General features: G+C 42.9%; 2 protein-coding genes, 2 long non-coding RNA genes and 1 pseudogene across 4 annotated transcripts; 3 read left to right on the top strand and 2 right to left on the bottom strand.

Moving 5' to 3' along the window:
* The first annotated feature begins 1,347 nt into the window (after window positions 1–1,347).
* LOC117194421 lies at window positions 1,348–2,111 on the top strand. Its single transcript, XR_004474818.1, has 3 exons — window positions 1,348–1,440; window positions 1,792–1,965; window positions 2,099–2,111. It is a non-coding gene; the product is annotated as an uncharacterized LOC117194421 (long non-coding RNA).
* Window positions 2,112–2,680: 569 nt separating this feature from the next.
* LOC117194416 lies at window positions 2,681–26,352 on the bottom strand (annotated as a pseudogene).
* LOC117194417 lies at window positions 12,812–13,333 on the top strand. Its single transcript, XM_033398986.1, has 2 exons — window positions 12,812–13,017; window positions 13,075–13,333. Exons 1-2 carry the CDS (start codon window positions 12,816–12,818, stop codon window positions 13,329–13,331), a joined length of 459 nt encoding a protein of 152 aa, XP_033254877.1. The 5' UTR covers window positions 12,812–12,815; the 3' UTR covers window positions 13,332–13,333.
* On the top strand, window positions 18,655–19,124 carry LOC117194419. Its single transcript, XM_033398988.1, has 2 exons — window positions 18,655–18,887; window positions 18,945–19,124. Exons 1-2 carry the CDS (start codon window positions 18,683–18,685, stop codon window positions 19,061–19,063), a joined length of 324 nt encoding a protein of 107 aa, XP_033254879.1. The 5' UTR covers window positions 18,655–18,682; the 3' UTR covers window positions 19,064–19,124.
* Window positions 22,093–23,362, bottom strand: LOC117194422. Its single transcript, XR_004474819.1, has 3 exons — window positions 23,055–23,362; window positions 22,762–22,985; window positions 22,093–22,694 (listed from the first exon to the last, which is right to left on the bottom strand). It is a non-coding gene; the product is annotated as an uncharacterized LOC117194422 (long non-coding RNA).
* Window positions 26,353–26,621: the final 269 nt, after the last annotated feature.

Genomic DNA, 26,621 nt, shown 5'->3' with positions numbered 1-26,621 from the left:
TCGAGAGACATATCCTACAATGTCGGCCAGGAGGTGTTCCGAAGAAATTTCAGGCAGAGCAATTTTCAGTCAGGGGACAGCGCGAAGTTGGGTCCGGCCTTTCTGAAGGCCAGGGTCAAAAAGAAGATAGGGCAGGCCTACTAGCAGTTAGAGGATTTGCTGGGTCCTTACGTAGGACGGTTTCACGCGAAAGATCTTCGTCAGTAAACCAACTGCTTCAAGCTGTCCTGTTATCATTCTTGGGAGTGTGACCGCCAAGCCTGATCTTTCGGGGGTGCTTTTGTAGCGCTTGTAGCAGGAAATGCTGAGTTTTTTTGTGGCGCCATCTAGTGCTCAGAGTGGCAGGCGAACGACAGGTCAAGGGAAAACCAAAAAGACGGTAACAGGTCAAAACGTCAGGCTATCTCTGTTGAAAATGCATCCAGGGACCTGTTAGAGGATTTGCCGCCAGAACGTTGGCGTCCCTATCGGCTATTCCCTCGTGAAAGTCAATTGAGTCGGTTGCGTATCGGTCCGACGGAAAGGAAAAACCAAGAATTTAGTGAAGAGAAAAACTCTAGGGAATCTAAATATCTAAATCCAAGATTCGACTGCGAGATTCTTGGTTGAAGGCGAGTAGGCTATTCAGTCGTCAGAAGCCGTATAGCGCTGAGTCCGGTTGGTGTGAGTGCTGCGGGAAGAGAAGAGAAGGGCTAAAGGAGAATAAAGAGTTGGTCCATTTGTAGTCTTGGCGCTTAGTATATCGAGTTAATCAGGGCGGATTCGATCGTCCAAGGAAGCCAGCCAGCAAACAACAGCAGCCGCAAGCCTAACAAAGTGGCGTTTAAACCTTTGGGACTGTCTGGAAAGCGCTCAGCCATCGGAGAAGCGAGCGTGGAAGCAGAGGGAGAAGACATTTGGGGAACGCTCGGTCCCCCAAGCGGCTAGCTTCCCGAGGCGTTGGCGTCGGCACTTTAGTAGTCGAGCGCGACGCGGCAGATAAGGAGGGCCCGTCCATTGGTCGCGAGCAGATCGGCGGAGAGAAAGTGTTAATCTAGCACCGTCGGTGATTGGCCGTTTGGCCTTTTCTTTGCTTTCGCGTACCTTTCACCTGCAGAAGCAGGGGAAAAGAATTTGTGCTGTTCCCTTTCGCCCAGGAGGTGGAAAGGAAACATAGATAACAGTCGGGAAAAAAAGAGAATAGAAAAAAAAGAGGAAGCAACAGATTGACGGTGTAATTGTATTCGTGTTTGTAAATGTGTAATTAATAATGATTTCTGTGCGGAGTTAATTAGGAGAGAATTAGATTTGATTCCGGTAGTGGCTTCTCGTGACTCTCGCCGATCTGCAAATATGATTTCCCCCAACCTTGTGCCCATTTAAGTGTTCTTCCGCCACAGCAGCTTTAGGTATTCATCGAGGAAAGCGCTTTCGCCGATGGAGCCATAAACTGGAGAAAAGGTATGAGTGGACTTAAATTCTGTTATTAATAAATTACAACTTGAAACAAGGGAACTAGGGCCGGTCGGTGAGTGAGAGGGAGAAGTGCCCACTCGAATTGGTTTCGTAACATTACGGAGTCAGCAAGCAAGTTAGTTTGTCCATTTCGGACTTGTTTTGTATATCATTTGTATGGCACATAGCCAAGTATTTGTAGGAATTTTATACATATATTTCATTTAGCTATTCTTTTAATGTGGGTGATTATATTATGGTATTTGCGGGTAATGTTATTGTTTTAGCCAGTAAGTGAATAAACTTTATAATGTATTAATCTACCGCTTTGCTTTCGCTGGCAAATTCCCCATGTAGGACGCCCCGGACAAAGGGGCCATTCCGTCAATAAATCGAACGGTTTGGAATGGCCATGGTAGGGTGGGCGACACGACCTCGACAACACCAGAGGCGGAGTTGAGATACCTTTCCAGCACACATCCACAATTCTATTCAGGGATAAACAGTGTCTCCCGGTTAAGCATTTTCGTCGTATTATGCGTATAGGCCACCAGCAGGAGGGGGGCAAGAACATCACTCCAATAGCCGACGAGCAGAGGCCGGAAACCCAAAGCGTGTGAATAACAGCTAGCCTGACAGGATTTATATACACAGACGTGCGTAGGTGACACGTTACATATTAAAGCTGAGATCCTATGCCAGAGCAGAACGCAATACTTTTCATATCCTACCTTGGGTTTCCTTAACCAATCCCATAACTTTCGACATTGACAATGAAGCTTCATCAGCATTCGTTCGCTCACAGTCATTATCATAATGATGATGTGGTGTGTGACTCTCGTTTAGGACCTGAGCTCAAAAGTGCAATGCACGGCAGAAAAATCAACACGAGCTGATTCAAGGGGTAAAGATATGTATCTTTGGCCCACCGAAGTCCCGACACTCTTTCAATTCAAGCTTGTTCACAGCCCAGCGATTCGCAATTGCGGCCAATGAGTATGTGTTGTGAGTATATAACAGCCCATCCGATCCGATCAGGCGATTCATCAGTGAAGATTTTCTCTCCTTTCGCTTTTCTGCCTAGTGGGGTCCCAAGTGTGGGAAAAGCCACGAGGGCGTGAAACTCAAGAAAAGCATGAAGAAAATTACGATTGAACCGGTGACTAGCTCATGGTCTTCCTCGAGCGAACCGACTGCCTTTGTTCAACTGGGACGATGAGGTCTGAGCGTGTTCATCTCGGCCAGTGAGAACTTGCTCGTAGCGGGTCAGCATATTGGTGCGGACAATGGCGCCGTTCAGTTCCGCCTGGGCCTTGATGGCCTGTGGGAAAAGAGAGGGGAGAAAACAGTTGGATAAAGCCGAGGAAGAAAAGGAAATATAAACCCACCTGAGTATCGCTGACAGCCAGACCATTCAGGAGATTGAACAGCACAATGGTCATGAAGAACACAAAGAGCAGGAAGATCAGGTAAGTGTAGACGCTGTCAAACTTTATGTCACCGGCATCAAATTCTCCCGTGAGCATCACAATCGTCTTTATGAGCGCCTCGATGGGCACGGATCATGTGTTGAAGTGACCATCATCTTCTCCCTCCTTTGCTGGCTCTGGCGTGCTGTCCTTCGGAGAGGAGGAATCCACCTGGGGCTTGCCAAACAGTATGTAGAAGCACAGACTAAACGTAAGCACAAAGATCGAGTAGAGAGCAAAGCTCTTGATGAAGCTGCTGGAGACGGCGCGCAGCATGAGCATGTGCGTCGAAATTGAGAGTACTGGCAGGGAGCCAACCAGCAGGCAGAACTCCACGGACACCAGCAGAATGGTGAAGACGGCCAGTATGCGCTGCGTCTCCTTGTCGTAGCTGGCTTCCATGCAGGTTAGGATCGACAAGACAATGAGAGACACCTCCATCAGGTTCGTGATGGACCTGAAGTACAGCAGCGGCGACATGGCAAGCTGTATGACCTCTCGGATCATGAGATACACAATCGCTATCCAAGAGAACAGGCCGAAGAGGGCAGTCAGGCCCGTGTGGTCGCTTTCGTGGAACTTAAGGAGCGTATGCGTGATAATGGAGGCAGTGAAGAGAGAGTAAAGTGGAAAGTTCAGATAGAAGATCACCGAGAGGCGGTGCCACTTGAGGAAGAGGAAACTCGAGATTAGCGGGTGCTGCAGCAGGTAACGCAGCTCCTTGGAATCGGCGATGTATGCGATTGGAGTCATCTCGTCCTCCAATTGGTGAGGATGGCCAATGCTCCGCTTGTCCGACCGCCCGGGCTCTCGCTGGCGTCTCATCAGATTCTTGTAGTTGATGATGATCTCGAAACTCTGGTCACCGGGCTTCTACCCGTTGGTGGTGATATAAACCCACCTGAGTGCTCCTCCAGCACTTTCGGGTTCATCTCCTGTATGGGAAGATCTCCGAACGCGCTTCTCGCCCCGATGTACGCTCCCTGCCGTAGACGCTCCTGTGCCACCTTTGTGTTGCGATACTTGACCGCATAGGAGAGTGGCACCAGGCCAGCCTTGTCCGCCTCATTGATGTCCACACGATCGCTCTCGAGCAGCAGCTGGAAGCAGCGCTGGTGGTCACAGAAGTCGTCCAGCGGCTGCTCACCCAGGCGACTGATAACCGCGTTCAGCAGCTTGGAATGCGATGTCAGCCTCAGCTGCGGATGCTTCAACAGCTTCTCTAGCGCCCTGTGGTTGCCCCAGATTATGGCCAACTCCACGGGGCTGATGTCGCTCAATTTTGAAGGATTAATGTTGATGCCCGTCTCGAGGATGGCCTCAAAGGCTCGCTGCTTGCCCCGCTTGATACTCTCCGCCAGCAGGGACTGATACTCCTCCTGTTTGGCATTGCATTGGTTGTCTGCGTTTCCGCTGACGTTCTGGTGGTACTCCGCGAACTGTTGCTCGAGCTGGTTCTCGTCTCCGTCCCGCAGCGTGCGGAGGAGTCGCTCGCAGTCGATCTCTGCTCCGGCCTCGCGCAGCTCCGGCAACGGCAGTTCCGGATACTAATCCCTCAGCATCTGGCGTACCTGCCCGTTCCGATAGCTGTCAATGTCCAACTGTGGTTGTTTCAGGAAAAGTCGGATCAGCTCCAGCTTAGTGCCTGCCTCAATCTTTCTATTCTTCAGCACATGGTGGAGGGGCGTGAACTCACCCTGATCCACCAAATTCGGAGAGGCTCCGTACTCGAGCAGCAGCTGAATGCAGGAGCCCACCTGAGAGGCATTCGATCGTCCTGGCGATTGGCCTGGGCACCGCTGTCCAGGGCAGTGTGGAATTCCCGTATGTCCCGATTAGCGAGGGCTGCGCTCAACTGGCCCTGCGGATCGATGAAACCGCAGTTGTTAGAGCTCATTCTGCTGTCTGCAAAGAGTCAAGTGAGAATGGGGAGGATGAGCTATGTCTATGTGGGCTTTCGCTAATCTTATCCAACCCACGGTGCGTATGAGTAACTTCTAATGCCCTTTCTATGAAAATGATGCCAGAACCCGCATTGTTAGAGCTCTGCTCTGGTCAATGGAGGGAGGTCTGACCCAACAGACGGTTTCTGTACAGACCTTGAAATGTCCGAAACAAAAGCATGAGAGTGGACCGACCCCCGCATCAAACGGTATTTGACAACGCTTCATGCTACGATGATTTTCACACAAATGACTGTCTGTCCATGGAGCTGGCCAGCAGCTGGAGGCAGAGCCACAGTCAGAGCCACAGTCACAGCCACATCCGCAGCCGAAAGCTATCCCACAGGTTTCTCGAAAAATAAAAACCAAATCTTCGTTTTGGGGGCAATTAAAGAAAGCGTCTTTAAGTGGTTTTTGTGGTACCCGATCTACAGACTTAATTTGCCCTCCCGTGTAGTTATTAAATTATAACAATCCAGCTGAAAACAAGGTAAGACAAGGCCTGAGAAGTACTCAGGGAGTGGCTTGATTGTTCAAAGTGATCTACAAATTTGAATCAAGTTTGGTGTTCGATCTCGCTCGCCTTTTGGTATATCAAAATTTAACGATCATAAAGAATAATCATAAAATAATCGACACATCAATATAAATTAGCAATCAATTGGTTACGCTTTATGCTTTGAATACTGTTCCGAATGGAGCTTTAGATAAAGCCCTGGGCAGTGCTGAAATCTTGCGACTTATAGGCGGCTCTTTTCGTAAATTTCAAGGCGGCTTCTTCTGTGGGATCTGATCCCTCCAGCCGTCAGCTCAACGTCTTCTCCGCTCTGTTGTGTTCTGTTCTGTTCTTTTCCGTTCTGTCTGCTGTCTGCTTTGATGCTTGAAATGTGTGAGAAATCGGCTAATCACACATGAGACCTGGCTAATTTGAATATTCCCCCACTGATTGCTTATCAATAGCCTACGAATTGGGAATCAGGAAGGTAGCTCTTTTGTAGGTAGCTCTTCGGCTAATGTTGCTTTAGTATGCAAACAAATTGAGGATAGTAAATGACGCCCCTGGGGTCAAAATTTGTCGTTGATAAGATAAACAGAATCGCACAATCACCTTCCTTAATTGGCCCTTTATTTGATATTTTCTTGTCTCCCATCTTAACCTTTTCCCCATTCTGGTATTTGTTTTTCCACCTGAGTACGAGTATTTGCCCAAGCAATTGACAAACAACTTCATTGTTTGTCCAAGCTGAAGCTCGACCCAAAGCTTTACTAAGACATCGGTTGACAGAATGGCGTAATATCACAATAATTAACAGAAAACTTAACAGCAAACGATTTCAAAAGTGAGCAACTCCTCTCTCAGTCGCATCTGACCCTAGCAATTAAGAGCACTGCTTTCAGAAATATTGATGTAGTCAAGGTAATCTATACTTATTGCGAAAAGCTTCGAAAAACACAAATTGCCCTTAAACTCTTAAACATTTGGTTCATCTACGGAAACCAGTCGAAATCACAGAGTATACGGAGTCTGGAGTGGAATTTTATTCCCCCTTCTCTTGGAGCTCACATATGTATATACTATAACACTGGTAAAAAAAAAAGTACTCGTATCACTCTGGAATTTGAGAATAAAGTGTGTCACAAAGGAAAGGGAGTCCAACGACATTATTACTAGTTTTAAAAGAAAAATAATAATGAGATTATCTTCATTCGCGATTCGAAAACTGTTTCGACTTCTAATTTTTTCTTTGAGTGAATTTATATTTATAAACCTTTCAGCCCTGTTCTTCTTTCTGTCTGTGGGAACATCTGGAATTTGGAGACTGAGAGAGCTGGAGCCTAGGAAATTGCCCACCAAAATTGGCTCTGAGCTGCACACCGAATCCTCTTCTAAAGTTCTTTGTGTTGGTGCAGCTGCAAAAGTGAAATCAGCAAATGACAACACTTCGGAAAGAGTAAGTAGAAGAGGGACAGACGTGATTAATGTAAAGTTTTTAACGCGATAAACTGAATATGTATATGTCCAGCTGCACAGGATCAGCCGCGTTTCTCCGATCGTCTGTCAATAATTTATACTATATACGTACTGTCTTACACTGCTATAACATTCTCACATGATATTTTACCATACCCTTCCCGAATACGTGATGTGATCAGATCGAGAGACCCTCTAGCTGCGTGGGAGGAGGAGAGCAGAGTAAACACTAAACTAAATTGCTTGTCCATAAAGTCTGAGTTTTGGCAAACTGTGCTTGGATTGTTTATCCAATTTATGGCATTATTATACCCGATACTCGAAATGAGTATTGGGGTATATTAGATTTGTGGTAAAAGTGGATGTGTGTAACGTCCAGAAGGAATCGTTTCCGACCCCATAAAGTATATATTCTTGATCAGCATCAATAGCCGAGTCGATTGAGCCATGTCTGTCTGTCCGTCTGTCCGTCCGTCCGTCTGTCCGTCCGTCCGTCTGTCCGTCCGTCCGTCTGTCCGTCCCCTTCAGCGCCTAGTGCTCAAAGACTATAAAAGCTATAGCAACGATGTTTTGGATCCAGACTTCTGTGATATGTCACTGCTACAAGAAAATTTCAAAACTTTGCCCCGCCCACTTCCGCTCCCACAAAGGGCGAAAATCTGTGGCATCCACAATTTCGACGATACGCAGAATCGTAGAAGATGACTATATCTTCTAGAGGGCGAATTCTGAACCAGATCGTATAATTATTATAGCCAGAATCAAGAAAACAATTTCATTCTTTCTTGCTCTGTCTCTCTCTAACACACAGGTTTCATGGTCGGTTTTGCCAATTGCAAAATATGAGTTCAAGGATCTCAGAACCCATAAGAGCTAGAGCAACCAAATTTGGTATCCACACTCCTGTGATATCGGACCTTGACCGTTTTGTGTCAAAATTTCGCCACACCCCCTTCCGCCACCGCAAAGGACGAAAATCTGGGGCATCCACAAATCTCAGAGACTATTAACGCCAGAGTAACCAAATTTAGTATCCGCACTCCTGTTAGATCTCACTATAAAACGTATATCTCATAATTTCGTCCCACCCCCTTCCGCCGACACAAAGGACGAAAATCTGTTGCATCCATAATATTGCAGATTCGAGAAAACTAAAAACGCAAAATCATAGATAATGACCATATCTATCAGATTGCTAAATCTGGATCAGATCGGATCATTTTTGTAGCCAAAAGGAACAAATCAATTTGCAGTGGCTACGCAGCGCCCGACGTCACGCTCAGACTGATTTTCTGAAGAGGCGTCTGCCGGAGGAGAGCCATACTGACTTAGTATCGGGTATAACTGTAGAGTTGCGGTGTCCGCAGCAACTCACAACGTTCCCCCTCGTCTATGATTCTGCGTTTTTAGTTAATTTTTTTTTTATTTTTGCCGCATGGTTTGCATAAATTTCCATTTGGATTTTCATTGCCATTGAAATTGACTGCCGCGTTAGCTAGCCCCTTAGACCCATCAACTTTTGATTGATTTGATCCGATACGCTACGCTCCTCAGCTTAGCTAAAAATTAATTTATAAAACAAAAGATATACAAAAAAGGTAATAAAAGAGTAACGAACAAGATTAAGAACCATTAACCATAATATGTGCGTAAACAACACACACATTTTGAACCGAATCATATCAAATGCAAAAAAAAAACGAGGGGGAACGTTGTGAGTTGCTGCGGACACCGCAACTCTACGGTTATACCCGATACTAAGTCAGTATGGCTCTCCTCCGGCAGACGCCGCTAATATTAAACGACACGACAAAGAGTGCGTGCGAGAGAGACAGAAAAAATTTGCGTAGCCACTGCAAATTGATTTGTTCCTATTGGCTATAAAAATGATCTGACCTGATCCAGATTCAGCAATCTGATAGATATGGTCAATATCTATGATTCTGCGTTTTTAGTTTTCTCGAAAGTGCAATATTGTGGATGCAACAGATTTTCGTCCTTTGTGTGGGCGGAAAGGGGTAAGGCGAAATTTTGACACAAAACGGTCAAAGTCCGATATCACAGGAGTGTGGATACCAAATTTGGTTGCTCTAGCTTTTACGGGTTCTGAGATCCTTGAACTCATATTTTGCAATTGGCAAAACCGACCATGAAACCTGTGTGTTAGAGAGAGACAGAGCGAGAAAGAATGAAATTGTTTTCTTGATTCTGGCTATAATAATTATACGATCTGGTTCAGAATTTGCCCTCTAGAAGATAAAGTCATCTTCTACGATTCTGCGTTTTTTGTTTTCTCGTATCGTCAAAATTGTGGATGCCACAGATTTTCGCCTTTTGTGGGAGCGGAAGTGGGCGGGGCAAAGTTTTGAAATTTCCTTTTAGCAGTGACATATCACAGAAGTCTGGATCCAAAACATCGCTGCTATAGCTCTTATAGTCTTTGAGCACTAGGCGCTGAAGGGGACGAACAGACGGACAGACGGACGGACGGACAGACAGACAGGGCTCAATCGACTCGGCTATTGATGCTGATCAAGAATATATATACTTTATGGGGTCGTAAACGATTCCTTCTGGACGTTACACACATCCACTTTTACCACAAATCTAATATACCCCAATACTCATTTTGAGTATCGGGTATAACAAAACGAAAACAGAAAACAGAAAACCAATTAAAGATAATAAAACTATTATAACGAAAAGAAAAAGAAATGAAAATTCAAGAATGCATAAATCTAACATTTGCAATTACAAAATATTTACTCTGGTACAAAATGGTACATACAGTAAAGATATTCGTTTATACAATATTTACTGTCTATATAACCATTATATACTACTTACTTACTGACAACAAATTATTAAGGGTTTTGTTCAATTTCATTATTCGTATGTTAATAAAAACAATTTCAGACTAACTTAAACTTACAGTCTGCTCTGAATACGGGTTAAATGCTAGTGCTGTGCTAGTTGATTATTACTCGTACAATAAATACTATAGCTTAGAGCCATCCTGCGTCCCTGGTCACCGGTGGATCAAGCCTTCAGAACAACAAAATCAATCAAACAACAACAATCAATTCAAAAATCAATCAAACAACAAACAAAAATTGAACACTACAGCTAAAAATCTTGTACAGGCTTCTACAGCTGAAAATCTTGTACAGGCTGAAATATTCTACATTCTACAGCTGAAAATCTTGTACAGGCTGAAAATATTCTACATTCTACAGCTGAAAATCTTGTACAGGCTTCTACAGCTGAAAATCTTGTACAGGCTGAAATATTCTACATTCTACAGCTGAAAATCTTGTACAGGCTGAAAATATTCTACATTCTACAGCTGAAAATCTTGTACAGGCTTCTACAGCTGAAAATCTTGTACAGGCTGAAAATATTCTACATTCTACAGCTGAAAATCTTGTACAGGCTGAAATATTCTACATTCTACAGCTGAAAATCTTGTACAGGCTGAAAATATTCTACATTCTACAGCTGAAAATACATTAATTATGTATAGTACATGTATAATACATACTACATAAAATAAATAAAATAAAAAACAAAATATTATAATTATTATTATTGTTATTATTATTATTATTATTATTATTATACTACATACTTCAAAATATTTTCTAACGTCTTATTTAATAATTTAATTTTTTGGGCCATTATTTGGAGAGCCATGAACACTACAGTTGTAGCATAATATACTGGGTTTCTGTTGAAATCTTCTTTAGACGATACTTTCATTATGTTTATAAAAATTGTTGATAAATGCTTGCACGATCCTCGAAGGTATTGCTGTTCATGTTGTTAAAACATATTGGTTCGTTTCTAAATTCGAAATGTTTTTCAACAGCGCGTAATAAGTTCATTATTTCATTTTTAATGATTTCTTTAACTTTATCAGACATTAGGTAGTCGGGCAAGTTGTCTACCTACTTCGTAGCCTCAAAGATACTCTTGTAATTTTCTTTCCTGTATTCCTTGACATACATATTTGACAACAACACATCCTCATGTATATCATTTTTTAGGATAACCTTTTTGAGGTGGGGCAGATCCCACAATATGGGGAATTTTCCCCTTACACTTTTGCACGGCATGAAATTTGCCAAGCAGTGGTCGGGTCCAACTGCCAACAGTTGACTTGACAAGCCCCCACTCTCAACCTCCCTCAATACTAAATCGAGTCCTTCCTTGACCGCATTCCTGCCTAGTGCAGATGTTTTGGAAACGGGACAAATGTGGAAATACAAATAATGAATTTCATTCCCGTTAATTGGGATTGCAGCGACTGCAAGAATTTTCCATTTATGTACCGGTCCTTTTTTTGCATATTGGTACCACGGCATGTGATACTCATCCATGTAAATGGAAAATTCTGAGTCGCTTAGTTTCTGTAAATTTACAGTCATGTTAATGCGTCCATTCATTATGTTTCCGTGCATTTTCAGTTCTTCCAATGCGTCCGTTACCAGATTTTCGGGGGCCTGTATCTTTGTGCAATTCATTGCTCGCTTGAAGGCGACCAATATCGTTGACCAGATCATCGTTACCGACGATACCTGGAGGAAGAAAAGTCTGATTCACCTGCTCCAATGTAATTGCCACAATCTACTCACCTTCAGTGTCGTCGTCGTCAACATCCATAGGCAATGTACTAACCAGCCGGTCCAGCGGTCCACACGGCAGATGTTCCTCTGCTTCTTTGTCCTGATACGGCTCCAACAGATTGAGTTCCTTTATGTCCTCATCGAAACACGGCAATTTATGCATTTCTGAATCTATCTTTTTATCCATCTTGGCGCGGTTCTTGGGTTACTCTTATTAACTTATTTCACTCTTTTCTCTATTTTTGTCGATCGTCGAATAACTCGCCTCAGACTTATCGCAGTATAATATCGCATAAAATCTATCGCAGTATCATATCGCAGTATAATATCGCATAAAACTAATTGCAGTATAATATCTCGATCGGTTAGGGTTAATATATGTTGCCTTACAATTATTTTATTTTTATTTTTATACATGTTGAAATCAGGAAACAGACGCGGTATTATGTGATATTTATCGGTCCGTATCGTATAGCGACAAAATATCTGTAAACTTTCTTCCTTCTTGATCATCGTATTCGAATAAATGTGTGTTGGCATATCGAGTACATTGGTATTTCTTATAATACTATCGATGAGTAAATACCAAAACCATACATGCCCCGTTATTTAAAACATAAATAAAGAACACAAAATAAGACAAAGATGTACATTAATTTGGGAGGTGTAAGAATTGACGGGGTGGACAGTGCCCTTGTTAATGTATTATGCGGGATATACTGGGACCATCTGCAAGGCCGGAAAGTGCAAAGCCCGAAAGCACAGGAAATTGCCAACATGACGTTGTCGTTCGGTGGAGCACAAGTTTGCGACATAAGTGCAGCATAAGTGATTAATTTGTACTTTTTTTTTCTGGACCATCAACGTAAGGGTAAGTGAATTAGTTACATTTATATTATATTCTAATAATGTATTCCATTCAGCGGGGACGACGCACGCGAAGTAGGCTGAGCCTGTTACTCCGGAGCAGAACATTTCTGTTCTGATGATATCTCAGGATATTGAGGATATTGACAACAATATGAACGGTGATACGGAGGAGTCGGCCACAACTCAGGATATTGAGGATATTGACAATATGCATGGTCATACGGAGGAGTCGGCCACAACTCAGGATATTGAGGATATTGACAACAATATGAACGGTCATACGGAGGAGTCGGCCACAACTCACGATATTGAGGATATTGACAATATGCACGGTGATACGGAGGAGTCGGCCACAACTCAGGATATTGAGGATATTGACAACAATATGCACGGTCATACGGAGGAGTCGGCCACAACTCACGATATTGAGGATATTGACAATATGCACGGTGATACGGAGGAGTCGGCCACAACTCAGGATATTGAGGATATTGACAACAATATGCACGGTCATACGGAGGAGTCGGCCACAACTCACGATATTGAGAAGAATATTAACATTTCTGACAATATTCACAATATTTCTGATGATACAGTCAATCGTATGGAGTGTACTATTTCTGATGAAATATATGATTCGTCTGAGCCAGTGCACCACGTGGAGGAGAAGCAGGAGCAGGAGGTTTGGGAGGATCCGGACTTAAGTAAGTAAATAAGTAAAATTTAAAAAAAATACATATAATTACTTCTTAATTCTGCAGACATGTTTACTGAAGACATTCTTAGTACTGAAAGTGGAAAGGACAATTTGAAAACACGGATTTCCCCTAAGGCTTCGCCCCCCGTGCATGGCTGCAAGTGCAAACTATGCGGCAAAATGATTGGAAGGTTGAGCACCTTGGGAAGCCACGTAAGGAACCAACATTACACAGCAATAAGAGGTATGGTTTCAAGGAATTCGAAGACAATGCAAAAAATTGCTGCCGTTTTTAAGGAAAAAAAAAAGTGTTCGTGTTAAGACTATCAGAGGAAACTGGGGTGCCGGCCGAGTATTTGAGGGCGATAGTCATGTGCAGCGATGACTTTAAAAAAATTGGGTGCCGCTTGTGGGCCGCCAAGACGGATTCAGAGAAGCTGAAAGACATCAACCAATAACTGTTTCGTTTTTAAATTTTAATATTTGATTGGAGTAGAAAAACTCGCCTGTTATTCGTAAATGTAACGACTGAAAATAAACTTATCGACAAAAAAGGGAGGAGTATTTATATTGTGTGGGCGCCTTTGGGCCAAGAAATCATAAAAGTTATTCACGTCGCACAGTTTGGGAAAAAAATGGACTGGAGTGGAGTCGACTGGAGGGACTGCAAGGACAATTGCCGGCTGGCGGCCTCTTGGAAATTTTAAGGCTCGTTAAGCTTCTGGTCAACCGCCTGGCTGGTCTGCTTGAGCGCTCCATCGAATGGATTAACCTTCGCTCTGGATATACTGGATGCCCTTTTGGATTACAGGACTACCCTCTTTAGCGCCTTTGAATGGATAAACAAAGTGCATGTCCTACATGGATTACAGCCGTATAGCGCATCATAAAAGGTAAGAAATCAAGCCACAAATTAAATGCCGAACACAGCAAATGCCTAACCCATGACACCACCACAAGGGGGAGAGGGAGTAGAGGGGGATGAGTGCCCCTATTAATCCTAAGTGCTTCCTGTGATTTTATGTAAATTTGTACACGGGGAACAGAGGACTCCAAAGAGACCTCTCGAACAGCAATTCAATGTACAAATGACAGGTTGGCTGTGACACAAAACAGCAGCTTAAGGAAGATGTAAAGCCAAGCAAAAATATACCCCCCCCCCCTCCACCACTCTCCTTAACCCTTAACCCTTAACTCCTTAATCCCAGAATGGTAGCCAACATTTCGGCCACACCAAGGAGTATGGTGGCATGGTATTTATCGCAAGTCCTATCCCAAACCAACAAAGCCGATCAACTATTGCAAGTCGCAGCTCTGCCCAGGGAAAGTACGTCACCTGACCTGTGATTCGAAACACAACATCGAAGTGGGCCCTGAACTATCACTTGGAGCCGTTCAGAACTGGCTCTGGAAATCATTCAGTACGAATATCTGGAGAGAGCGGCACAACACAGAGAACGGCAGCAAATATCGAAAGCACAGGGAACATAAAGTAAATAAAAATACAAATACAAAACAAAGCCCATGAACGAATATTTCCTCACAGGTGCTGGAATAAGATGAATCCAACCCCTGCAGATTCAATGCTGTGCCACAGATGGCTTCGATGGGACCACCGCCCGTGTTGAGCTCCCTCTGGACAGGCGGCGCTTCTCCGGACAGCCGCGGAGACTACTACGATGACCACGAAGAGTACTCCGACTGCCGCTACGAGGGCGACTACGAGGGCGACTACGAGGGCGACTACGAGGGATTAACAGATGCAACAGATTTTCGTCCTTTGTGTGGGCGGAAAGGGGTAAGGCGAAATTTTGACACAAAACGGTCAAAGTCCGATATCACAGGAGTGTGGATACCAAATTTGGTTGCTCTAGCTTTTACGGGTTCTGAGATCCTTGTACTCATATTTTGCAATTGGCAAAACCGACCATGAAACCTGTGTGTTAGAAAGAGACAGAGCGAGAAAGAATGAAATTGTTTTCTTGATTCTGGCTATAATAATTATAAGATCTGGTTCAGAATTTGCCCTCTAGAAGATAAAGTCATCTTCTACGACTCTGCGTTTTTTGTTTTCTCGTATCGTCAAAATTGTGGATGCCACAGATTTTCGCCTTTTGTGGGAGCTGAAGTGGGCGGGGCAAAGTTTTGAAATTTCCTTTTAGCAGTGACATATCACAGAAGTCTGGATCCAAAACATCGCTGCTATAGCTCTTATAGTCTTTGAGCACAAGGCGCTAAAGGGGACGAACAGACGGACAGACGGACAGACGGACGGACGGACAGACAGACAGGGCTCAATCGACTCGGCTATTGATGCTGATCAAGAATATATATAATTTATGGGGTCGTAAACGATTCCTTCTGGACGTTACACACATCCACTTTTACCACAAATCTAATATACCCCAATACTCATTTTGAGTATCGGGTATAAAAAAACGAAAACAGAAAACAGAAAACCAATTAAAGATAATAAAACTATTATAACGAAAAGAAAAAGAAATGAAAATCCAAGAATGCATAAATCTAACATTTGCAATTACAAAATATTTACTCTGGTACAAAACGGTACATACAGTAAAGATATTCGTTTATACAATATTTACTGTCTATATAACCATTATATACTACTTACTTACTGACAACAAATTATTAAGGGTTTTGTTCAATTTCATTATTCGTATGTTAATAAAAACAATTTCAGACTAACTTAAACTTACAGTCTGCTCTGAATACGGGTTAAATGCTAGTGCTGTGCTAGTTGATTATTACTCGTACAATAAATACTATAGCTTAGAGCCATCCTGCGTCCCTGGTCACCGGTGGATCAAGCCTTCAGAACAACAAAATCAATCAAACAACAACAATCAATTCAAAAATCAATCAAACAACAAACAAAAATTGAACACTACAGCTAAAAATCTTGTACAGGCTTCTACAGCTGAAAATCTTGTACAGGCTGAAATATTCTACATTCTACAGCTGAAAATCTTGTACAGGCTGAAAATATTCTACATTCTACAGCTGAAAATCTTGTACAGGCTTCTACAGCTGAAAATCTTGTACAGGCTGAAATATTCTACATTCTACAGCTGAAAATCTTGTACAGGCTGAAAATATTCTACATTCTACAGCTGAAAATCTTGTACAGGCTTCTACAGCTGAAAATCTTGTACAGGCTGAAAATATTCCACATTCTACAGCTGAAAATCTTGTACAGTCTGAAATATTCTACATTCTACAGCTGAAAATCTTGTACAGGCTGAAAATATTCTACATTCTACAGCTGAAAATACATTAATTATGTATAGTACATGTATAATACATACTACATAAAATAAATAAAATAAAAAACAAATTATTATAATTATTATTATTGTTATTATTATTATTATTATTATTATTATACTACATACTACAAAATATTTTCTAACGTCTTATTTAATAATTTAATTTTTTGGTCCATTATTTGGAGAGCCATGAACACTACAGTTGTAGCATAATATACTGGGTTTCTGTTGAAATCTTCTTTAGACGATACTTTCATTATGTTTATAAAAATTGTTGATAAATGCTTGCACGATCCTCGAAGGTATTGCTGTTCATGTTGTTAAAACATATTGGTTCGTTTCTAAATTCGAAATGTTTTTCAACAGCGCGTAATAAGTTCATTATTTCATTTTTAATGATTTCTTTAACTTTAACCATAGACATTAGGTAGTCGGGCAAGTTGTCTACCTACTTCGTAGCCTCAAAGATACTCTTGTAATTTTCTTTCCTGTATTCCTTGACATACATATTTGACAACAACACATCCTCATGTATATCATTTTTTAGGATAACCTTTTTGAGGTGGGGCAGATCCCACAATATGGGGAATTTTCCCCTTACACTTTTGCACGGCATGAAATTTGCCAAGCAGTGGTCGGATCCAACTGCCAACAGTTGACTTGACAAGCCCCCACTCTCAACCTCCCTCAATACTAAATCGAGTCCTTCCTTGACCGCATTCCTGCCTAGTGCAGATGTTTTGGAAACGGGACAAATGTGGAAATACAAATAATGAGTTTCATTCCCGTTAATTGGGATTGCAGCGACTGCAAGAATTTTCCATTTATGTACCGGTCCTTTTTTTGCATATTGGTACCACGGCATGTGATACTCATCCATGTAAATGGAAAATTCTGAGTCGCTTAGTTTCTGTAAATTTACAGTCATGTTAATGCGTCCATTCATTATGTTTCCTTGCATTTTCAGTTCTTCCAATGCGTCCGTTACCAGATTTTCGGGGGCCTGTACCTTTGTGCAATTCATTGCTCGCTTGAAGGCGACCAATATCGTTGACCAGATCATCGTTACCGACGATACCTGGAGGAAGAAAAGTCTGATTCACCTGCTCCAATGTAATTGCCACAATCTACTCACCTTCAGTGTCGTCGTCGTCAACATCCATAGGCAATGTACTAACCAGCCGGTCCAGCGGTCCACACGGCAGATGTTCCTCTGCTTCTTTGTCCTGATACGGCTCGAACAGATTGAGTTCATTTATGTCCTCATCGAAACACGGCAATTTATGCATTTCTGAATCTATCTTTTTATCCATCTTGGCGCGGTTCTTGGGTTACTCTTATTAACTTATTTCACTCTTTTCTCTATTTTTGTCGATCGTCGAATAACTCGCCTCAGACTTATCGCAGTATAATATCGCATAAAATCTATCGCAGTATCATATCGCAGTATAATATCGCATAAAACTAATTGCAGTATAATATCTCGATCGGTTAGGGTTAATATATGTTGCCTTACAATTATTTTATTTTTATTTTTATACATGTTGAAATCAGGAAACTAGACGCGGAATTATGTGATATTTATCGGTCCGTATCGTATAGCGACAAAATATCTGTAAACGTTCTTCCTTCTTGATCATCGTATTCGAATAAATGTGTGTTGGCATATCGAGTACATTGGTATTTCTTATAATACTATCGATGAGTAAATACCAAAACCATACATGCCCCGTTATTTAAAACATAAATAAAGAACACAAAATAAGACAAAGATGTACATTAATTTGGGAGGTGTAAGAATTGACGGGGTGGACAGTGCTCTTGTTAATGTATTATGCGGGATATACTGGGACCATCTGCAAGGCCGGAAAGTGCAAAGCCCGAAAGCACAGGAAATTGCCAACATGACGTTGTCGTTCGGTGGAGCCCAAGTTTGCGACATAAGTGCAGCATAAGTGATTAATTTGTACTTTTTTTTTCTGGACCATCAACGTAAGGGTAAGTAAATTAGTTACATTTATATTATATTCTAATAATGTATTCCATTCAGCGGGGACGACGCACGCGAAGTAGGCTGAGCCTGTTACTCCGGTGCAGAATATTTCTGTTCTGATGATATCTCAGGATATTGAGGATATTGACAACAATATGAACGGTGATACGGAGGAGTCGGCCACAACTCAGGATATTGAGGATATTGACAATATGCATGGTGATACGGAGGAGTCGGCCACAACTCAGGATATTGAGGATATTGACAACAATATGAACGGTCATACGGAGGAGTCGGCCACAACTCACGATATTGAGGATATTGACTATATGCACGGTGATACGGAGGAGTCGGCCACAACTCAGGATATTGAGGATATTGACAACAATATGCACGGTCATACGGAGGAGTCGGCCACAACTCACGATATTGAGAAGAATATTAACAACATTTCTGACAATATTCACAATATTTCTGATTATACAGTCAATGATATGGAGTGTACTATTTCTGATGAAATATATGATTCGTCTGAGCCAGTGCACCACGTGGAGGAGAAGCAGGAGCAGGAGGTTTGGGAGGATCCGGACTTAAGTAAGTAAATAAGTAAAATTTAAAAAAAATACATATAAAACCTTCTTAATTCTGCAGACATGTTTACTGAAGACATTCTTAGTACTGAAAGTGGAAAGGACAATTTGAAAACACGGATTTCCCTAAGGCTTCGCCCCCCGTGCATGGCTGCAAGTGCAAACTATGCGGCAAAATGATTGGAAGGTTGAGCACCTTGGGAAGCCACGTAAGGAACCAACATTACACAGCAATAAGAGGTATGGTTTCAAGGAATTCGAAGACAATGCAAAAAATTGCTGCCGTTTTTAAGGAAAAAAAAAAGTGTTCGTGTTAAGACTATCAGAGGAAACTGGGGTGCCGGCCGAGTATTTGAGGGCGATAGTCATGTGCAGCGATGACTTTAAAAAAATTGGGTGCCGCTTGTGGGCCGCCAAGACGGATTCAGAGAAGCTGAAAGACATCAACCAATAACTGTTTCGTTTTTAAATTTTAATATTTGATTGGAGTAGAAAAACTCGCCTGTTATTCGTAAATGTAACGACTGAAAATAAACTTATCGACAAAAAAGGGAGGAGTATTTATATTGTGTGGGCGCCTTTGGGCCCATAAATCAGAAATCATAAAAGTTATTCACGTCGCACAGTTTGGGAAAAAAATGGACTGGAGTGGAGTCGACTGGAGGGACTGCAAGGACAATTGCCGGCTGGCGGCCTCTTGGAAATTTTAAGGCTCGTTAAGCTTCTGGTCAACCGCCTGGCTGGTCTGCTTGAGCGCTCCATCGAATGGATTAACCTTCGCTCTGGATATACTGGATGCCCTTTTGGATTACAGGACTACCCTCTTTAGCGCCTTTGAATGGATAAACAAAGTGCATGTCCTACATGGATTACAGCCGTATAGCGCATCATAAAAGGTAAGAAATCAAGCCACAAATTGAATGCCGAACACAGCAAATGCCTAACCCATGACACCACCACAAGGGGGAGAGGGAGTAGAGGGGGATGAGTGCCCCCTATTAATCCTAAGTGCTTCCTGTGATTTTATGTAAATTTGTACACGGGGAACAGAGGACTCCAAAGAGACCTCTCGAACAGCAATTCAATGTACAAATGACAGGTTGGCTGTGACACAAAACAGCAGCTTAAGGAAGATGTAAAGCCAAGCAAAAATATACCCCCCCCCCCCCCTCCACCACTTTCCTTAACCCTTAACCCTTAACTCCTTAATCCCAGAATGGTAGCCAACATTTCGGCCACACCAAGGAGTATGGTGGCATGGTATTTATCGCAAGTCCTATCCCAAACCAACAAAGCCGATCAACTATTGCAAGTCGCAGCTCTGCCCAGGGAAAGTACGTCACCTGACCTGTGATTCGAAACACAACATCGAAGTGGGCCCTGAACTTTCACTTGGAGCCGTTCAGAACTGGCTCTGGAAATCATTCAGTACGAATATCTGGAGAGAGCGGCACAACACAGAGAACGGCAGCAAATATCGAAAGCACAGGGAACATAAAGTAAATAAAAATACAAATACAAAACAAAGCCCATGAACGAATATTTCCTCACAGGTGCTGGAATAAGATGAATCCAACCCCTGCAGATTCAATGCTGTGCCACAGATGGCTTCGATGGGACTACCGCCCGTGTTGAGCTCCCTCTGGACAGGCGGCGCTTCTCCGGACAGCCGCGGAGACTACTACGATGACCACGAAGAGTACTCCGACTGCCGCTACGAGGGCGACTACGAGGGCGACTACGAGGGCGACTACGAGGGCGACTACGAGGACGACTACGAGGGCGACTACGAGGGCGACTACGAGGGCGACTACTTGATGCCCACCGAGGAGGACCAAGAGGAGGAGTCGTGCTCCTGTCAGAGCCAGACCTGTCAGAGCCAGACCTGTCAGAGCCAGAGCGAGTTCAGCTCGATAGAGCGCACCGAGTCGGACTCGGAGTGGGGAGCTCTCCGACGGCCCTTCCCCAGGGTCTCTCCGCTGGAGTCCCTCGGCGCAGTCGTGCTCTCCACAATGCAGCCGGAGCACCGTCAGCGCATGGTGGCCTTGTTCCACCTCGTCTTGGAGACCACTGTGGTCAAGGTCGTGCTGCTGGTGCTGCAACTGCTGTGCTGCGCGGTGTTCTGGCTGGTTGAGAAGACCGTGGGCTTCAACGAAACCGTCGGCTCGAAGCGCCACCGATTGTGGAACAGCAAGTTCAAGCTGCGCACCATCCAGCGCCAGTTGCTGTGGCGCATGGCCAATGCCCGGGGCGACGAGACGCTCGTCTTCCTTGCCGTGCTCATGACCACGCCCTGGCTCTTCTCCCTCAGCCTCCTGGGATTCATCCTGTCCCTGGCGGCGCTCCTGAAGAAGACCGTCGAGCAGCTGGTGTTCCAGATACGCCTGCACCTCGTGCTCTAGGGGCAGCCATCGAGCAGAAAGCAGCAAGCAGTATCCAATCACACACTGACAGAAGACACACGGCCACACGTCCGACACTCCACCCCTCCCCTCAGAGATGTTTGCACTTCCATTTGGGCATCTATTTTCGTTGATGCTGGCATCGCAATACACGGAATCGTCTCCGTTTTTGGCCGCAATGAAAACATACCGAAATATTCGAAATTCAAAGTCAATTCCCACGAGAGAGAGCGAGACAGGCCTTCTTCTTTTGGTTTACGGCCTTTCTTCTGCCTTTGGCATCGCCCACTCCACTCTCTTCATTTTTCTTGCATTAAATTGGCAATAATATGAACTCGCCTTCTCTTTCTGCTTAGTAGTATTCCCCTGTCGCCGATAGCCCGCATCCTCTGCGGTCCAGAATCTGCGGAAGTTTCCAGCGGGGGCTACTGGCGTGCATCAGCCGTCGAGTAGATTGAATGGGAACGCTGCCAGCATATATGTACTATGTGTGTGTGTGCCCAACTAACGCAGACAACTGCGTTCTAGAATGAAATATTAATTCATTGGATACGCACACACAGATCCCCCTTCATCTCTCTGTTTCCCTCGGAGGGGGGGTAGCGACATATCTCCGACGACATATCTCCGCCGATCCACAAACGACATATCTCCGCGCGAAATTATGTCGTTTTAAAGCGACATACCTCCGCGCGGAGATATGTCGTCTCAAAACGTCATAACTCCGCGCGGAGATATGTCGTTTGTGGAACGGCGGAGATATGTCGTTTCAAAACGACTTAAGTCCGCCAGAAAATAATTAACTAATTTCGCATGTAAAATACACTTATATTTTTTTGACAGCATTTCATTTTATAACATGATTTTATTGAAATTAAAAAATGTGCAATAGTCCAAATACACAGAAATCATAATAGAAGTTTTCTTAAATTTTGTCGTTCTTAACTTACACAAGTTAATTGTAAATAAAAACATTGCGTATGGCCTCTTCGACTTCTCGGTTGCAACTTGGACATTTTGGCTTTATATTTTCATTTTCTTCCAACTCTTTTTTTGCTTGGTTGTGGGCCACAATTTGATCCCAACATGTACCACAAATGTTTACGTGATTGCACGGGCGCATCAACACAGACTTTGGGTTACATAGGCACACATTGCATGGATTCATTTGAACCAATGATTTATCAGAGGACTGACTTGAATGAGAAGCATTCGATGAAAGTGACGATGTGGAAGATTTCATATCAGAAGACATTCCAGTTAAATTGCTTTCATTGTCCACCCCTTCAAAGAAGTCCTGCTTTGAAAAGCGGTCAGCTAAGGAAACAGTGCATGTCAGAAATCCCTGTATATCTATTTCACCTCTTTAAAAAAGATCCATTGCGTCCATTATTTTTTTTTGAGCGATCCTGAGAACAAAAATAATTAAGCTAACATATTATTTTGAACGATTAACTTAAAATTTATTCAACTTACACGTAATTTCTTCTTCTGTGTCTGATTTCCATTACCACCATTTTGAAAGAGTAAAGCAAACTCGCGACTTTTTTCATTTTCTGCATCAATAAGACATTGAACAAATTTACAAAAAATTTATTGCCATTTGCTCGAATTTTATTTCCCAAATTCAAATTATAAGCTTCTACTGAGCTCGTGGTTCTAGTTGACCTCTTAAACACGGATATGCTTTTTGGTCCCTCCTATAAAATTAGGGTTAAAAATTGATAAGTAAAATACAACTCAATTATTAAACAATAAATAAAATATACCTTTTTAAGCCACTGTCTATTAAAGTATTTTAAAAATGGAGAAAACAGCTTCTTATTTAAGTTTATTGCTTCGCCTTTTCAAAACCACTCGATTGCTTGGCATTTTTCTTGCATGCTTGAGTAAAATGAAACCAACAGGCGTAAAAATTCATGTTGGGATGCAGACCTTTTAACGCGTTACGCATTGCCTTTTCGTAATCTGATATAAAGGATGCTCCTTTAAGGCAGCAAATGTTCGAGTCTATATATGTAAATAAGTGCTGATAACACAGCTCCGTTTTGCGAGTCATCAAAACAAAAACAAAAGGGGTTATTTAATTACAAAAAATTTTTGATTAGAGTTAGTAAATAAAGTGTAGCATAAGAAGAAATTTACCTTCTGCAAATATTTAATATAAATTATTAAAAGTTGCTTAAAATCTCCAAAAGGGCACACTTTAAATGTAGCATCAATTAAATAATGACTATTATGCTCCGGAATGTTGGCTTGCATCAAGGTGATTACCTTGTCTGATGAAAATATGCAATAAGCAAACGAGCTCGATGCGTACACTTTTTTATAGAACTGATTTGCAGTATTTCCCTTGGTTATTCCAAAACGGTTCATAATATTTTCGTCTTGAAAAGCTTCCAGAACATTCTCTGCAGAAGATGGAGGCTTGGGCAAGAAAGGCTGTCTTTTTCTTTGCAAAGTGCGTTTGACAGAGTCATAATTTATTTCAATCTCCGCTTCACCTTTTGTTTTCCTAATTAATTGAATAGAAAAATAATACATCAGTCTGTGTGCATTTCTTGTCTGCTCGCATGCACATATGTACATACATGTACACCTATGTACATACATGTAAGATTAATAATAATGTATCGTTTATTAATAGTGTTTTTCGAAAAAGAGAACAAAGTGTATGATTTAAGATGTGCAATTAATGAGTCTGTTCTTCCGACTTTTTGTTCAACTTTCTGCTTCTACTTCCAACAACCGACTCCCGTATCGATAACCCCTTATCGGTTAGGTCTTTTAAACATCGATTAAGTCTGGTTATATCGGTTAGGTCTTATCGATGGTATCTTAAGTTCAAATGTTAATTTAGATGGTATAGTGCTAACTGCTTGATACACTGTCCTTTACATACATATGTATGTATGTACATATGTACATCAGGGGACGGCACGGCTAATGCGCGCAGACGGACTTCGAAACGAGCATTTACCGGTCAAAATCCGAGCGACGACCAAAGTCTCGCAAACGGACTTAAAGGGGCATGATTCGCAAGAAACACCGGATCACGTAATAGAACATGAACGATCATGTCAAACTGCGACCCGGCACAACGCGTTTGTAACAGTGGTCGGCAGCAACACAATAATACTTTTTGTTTTAGTTTGACTTCTGTCAACGCACACAAACGTAATGTAATGTGTGCGTGCCGACCGCTGAAGTATATATGTATGTACATATGTGCCTCACAGCTTAAATGAACCAGAGCACTTTTCAAACTTCAAACCCCTGTTAAAATCAATTGAGCAGTCCTATAAAAAAAATTGTAATACAATTCTGTTAAGATTTTACCAAAGACTATACAATACCAAGATGTTGCATGAGCGCCCAAAAAGCTGTTCTATGGCGGGTCCTAACATTAGAACCCAAAAGGCACGAGGGAGCGCGCGGGGTTTCAATTCCCTTTTCGACTGTACTTCGTCTCTACCGCGACCCCGCTGCCCATCGGTTTCGTCTGTTCGGCAATTCTAGACTCTCGAGCCTCATCACCGTCGAAGCGGTGGTCGGGGATCGCCGATGTCTTTGGAGCGGCACAGTGGGACCTATGGCCGTCTCAGCTTGCTAAATTAGTTAGTGAATATGAGTTCAATAAATATTTGCACACTGAAAAAATGTTAAACTTTAAACTAAAACAATCTTGAAAATTCGATTGGAAAATTCTCTATTAGATGCGTACATTAAATTTATCTAAAGCACTCATACATTTTTTTTTACTATTTCGGCTGAGTCCCCACTGTGCCGCGCCAAAGACATCAGCGATCACGCTGCCCTACGGTTTCGGCACGCAGACGATTCATATTTTGTTCTTGTATTCTTTCTCTCGAGACACACCGACTCGACGCTGACCGAGGCATTGACGAAGCCGAGTAGCGAAAAAGGGAATTGAAGTAATAGCCCCGCGCGCCCGTACCTTCAAGCGTCAAACAAAAATTGAAAAAGAATTTGTTCCTCATGCAACATCTTGGTATTGTATAGTCTTTAATTTTACTTATCTTACCAACCAAAAAAAAAAGTTCGATATTCTTCTCCGTTACCCCGCAAAAAGGAAAAAAACAAAATGCGCACTAGAAAACACCCCCACAGCCTATTTGGCTCAAATTCTCTTTGAACAAAATAAGCTGTGGGGTGGAAAAAGGCAGTATTTTTGTTATTTATTATTTAAAACGTCTTAGAAAAATGTTAAAAAATATAAGAAGTTCGTTTTGTTTGTCATTTGATTTTCATTGGTAAGTTTGATGGTTTAGAAGTTATGAAAATTTTAAATTTTTAACGTGCTTTGGTTCATTTATGCTGTGAGCCACTGTACAAACATACATCCATATGTAGCAAGGCAGTATGTATTATTAAAATTTTAATTAATATATTAACTTACTCAGCAAGAACATCATTGAATACTTTTTTGGTGTCGAAATTGCTATTATTTTCGCACTTCAGTTTTATTTCACTAAGAGCACTCAGGTAACGCAGCTCCTTGGAATCGGCGATGTATGCGATTGGAGTCATCTCGTCCTCCAATTGGTGAGGATGGCCAATGCTCCGCTTGTCCGACTGCCCGGGCCCTCGCTGGCGTCTCATCAGATTCTTGTAGTTGATGATGATCTCGAAACTCTGGTCACCGGGCTTCTCCCCGTTGGTGGTGATGCAGGAATCGAAGTGCTCCTCCAGCACTTTCGGGTCCATCTCCTGTATGGGAAGATCTCCGAACGCGCTTCTCGCCCCGATCTACGCTCCCTGCCGTAGAAGCTCCTGTGCCACCTTTGTGTTGCGATACTTGACCGCATAGGAGAGTGGCACCAGGCCAGCCTTGTCCGCCTCATTGATGTCCACACGATCGCTCTCGAGCAGCAGCTGGAAGCAGCGCTGGTGGTCACAGAAGTCGTCCAGCGGCTGCTCACCCAGGCGACTGATAACCGCGTTCAGCAGTTTGGAATGCGATGTCAGCCTCAGCTGCGGATGCTTCAACAGCTTCTCTAGCGCCCTGTGGTTGCCCCAGATTACGGCCAACTCTACGGGGCTGATGTCGCTCAATTTTGAAGGATTAATGTTGATGCCCGTCTCGAGGATGGCCTCAAAGGCTCGCTGCTTGCCCCGCTTGATACTCTCCGCCAGCATGGACTGATACTCCTCCTGGTTGGCATTGCACTGGTTGTCTGCGTTTCCGCTGACGTTCTGGTGGTACTCCGCGAACTGTTGCTCGAACTGGTTCTCGTCTCCGTCCCGCAGCGTGCGGAGGAGTCGCTCGCAGTCGATCTCTGCTCCGGCCTCGCGCAGCTCCGGCAACGGCAGTT

The sequence above is a fragment of the Drosophila miranda genome (assembly GCF_003369915.1).
Source record: "Drosophila miranda strain MSH22 chromosome Y unlocalized genomic scaffold, D.miranda_PacBio2.1 Contig_Y3_pilon, whole genome shotgun sequence".
NCBI lineage: Eukaryota > Metazoa > Arthropoda > Insecta > Diptera > Drosophilidae > Drosophila > Drosophila miranda.
Note: the sequence above shows the minus strand (reverse complement) of the source record. Positions and strands in the feature narration are given on the sequence as shown.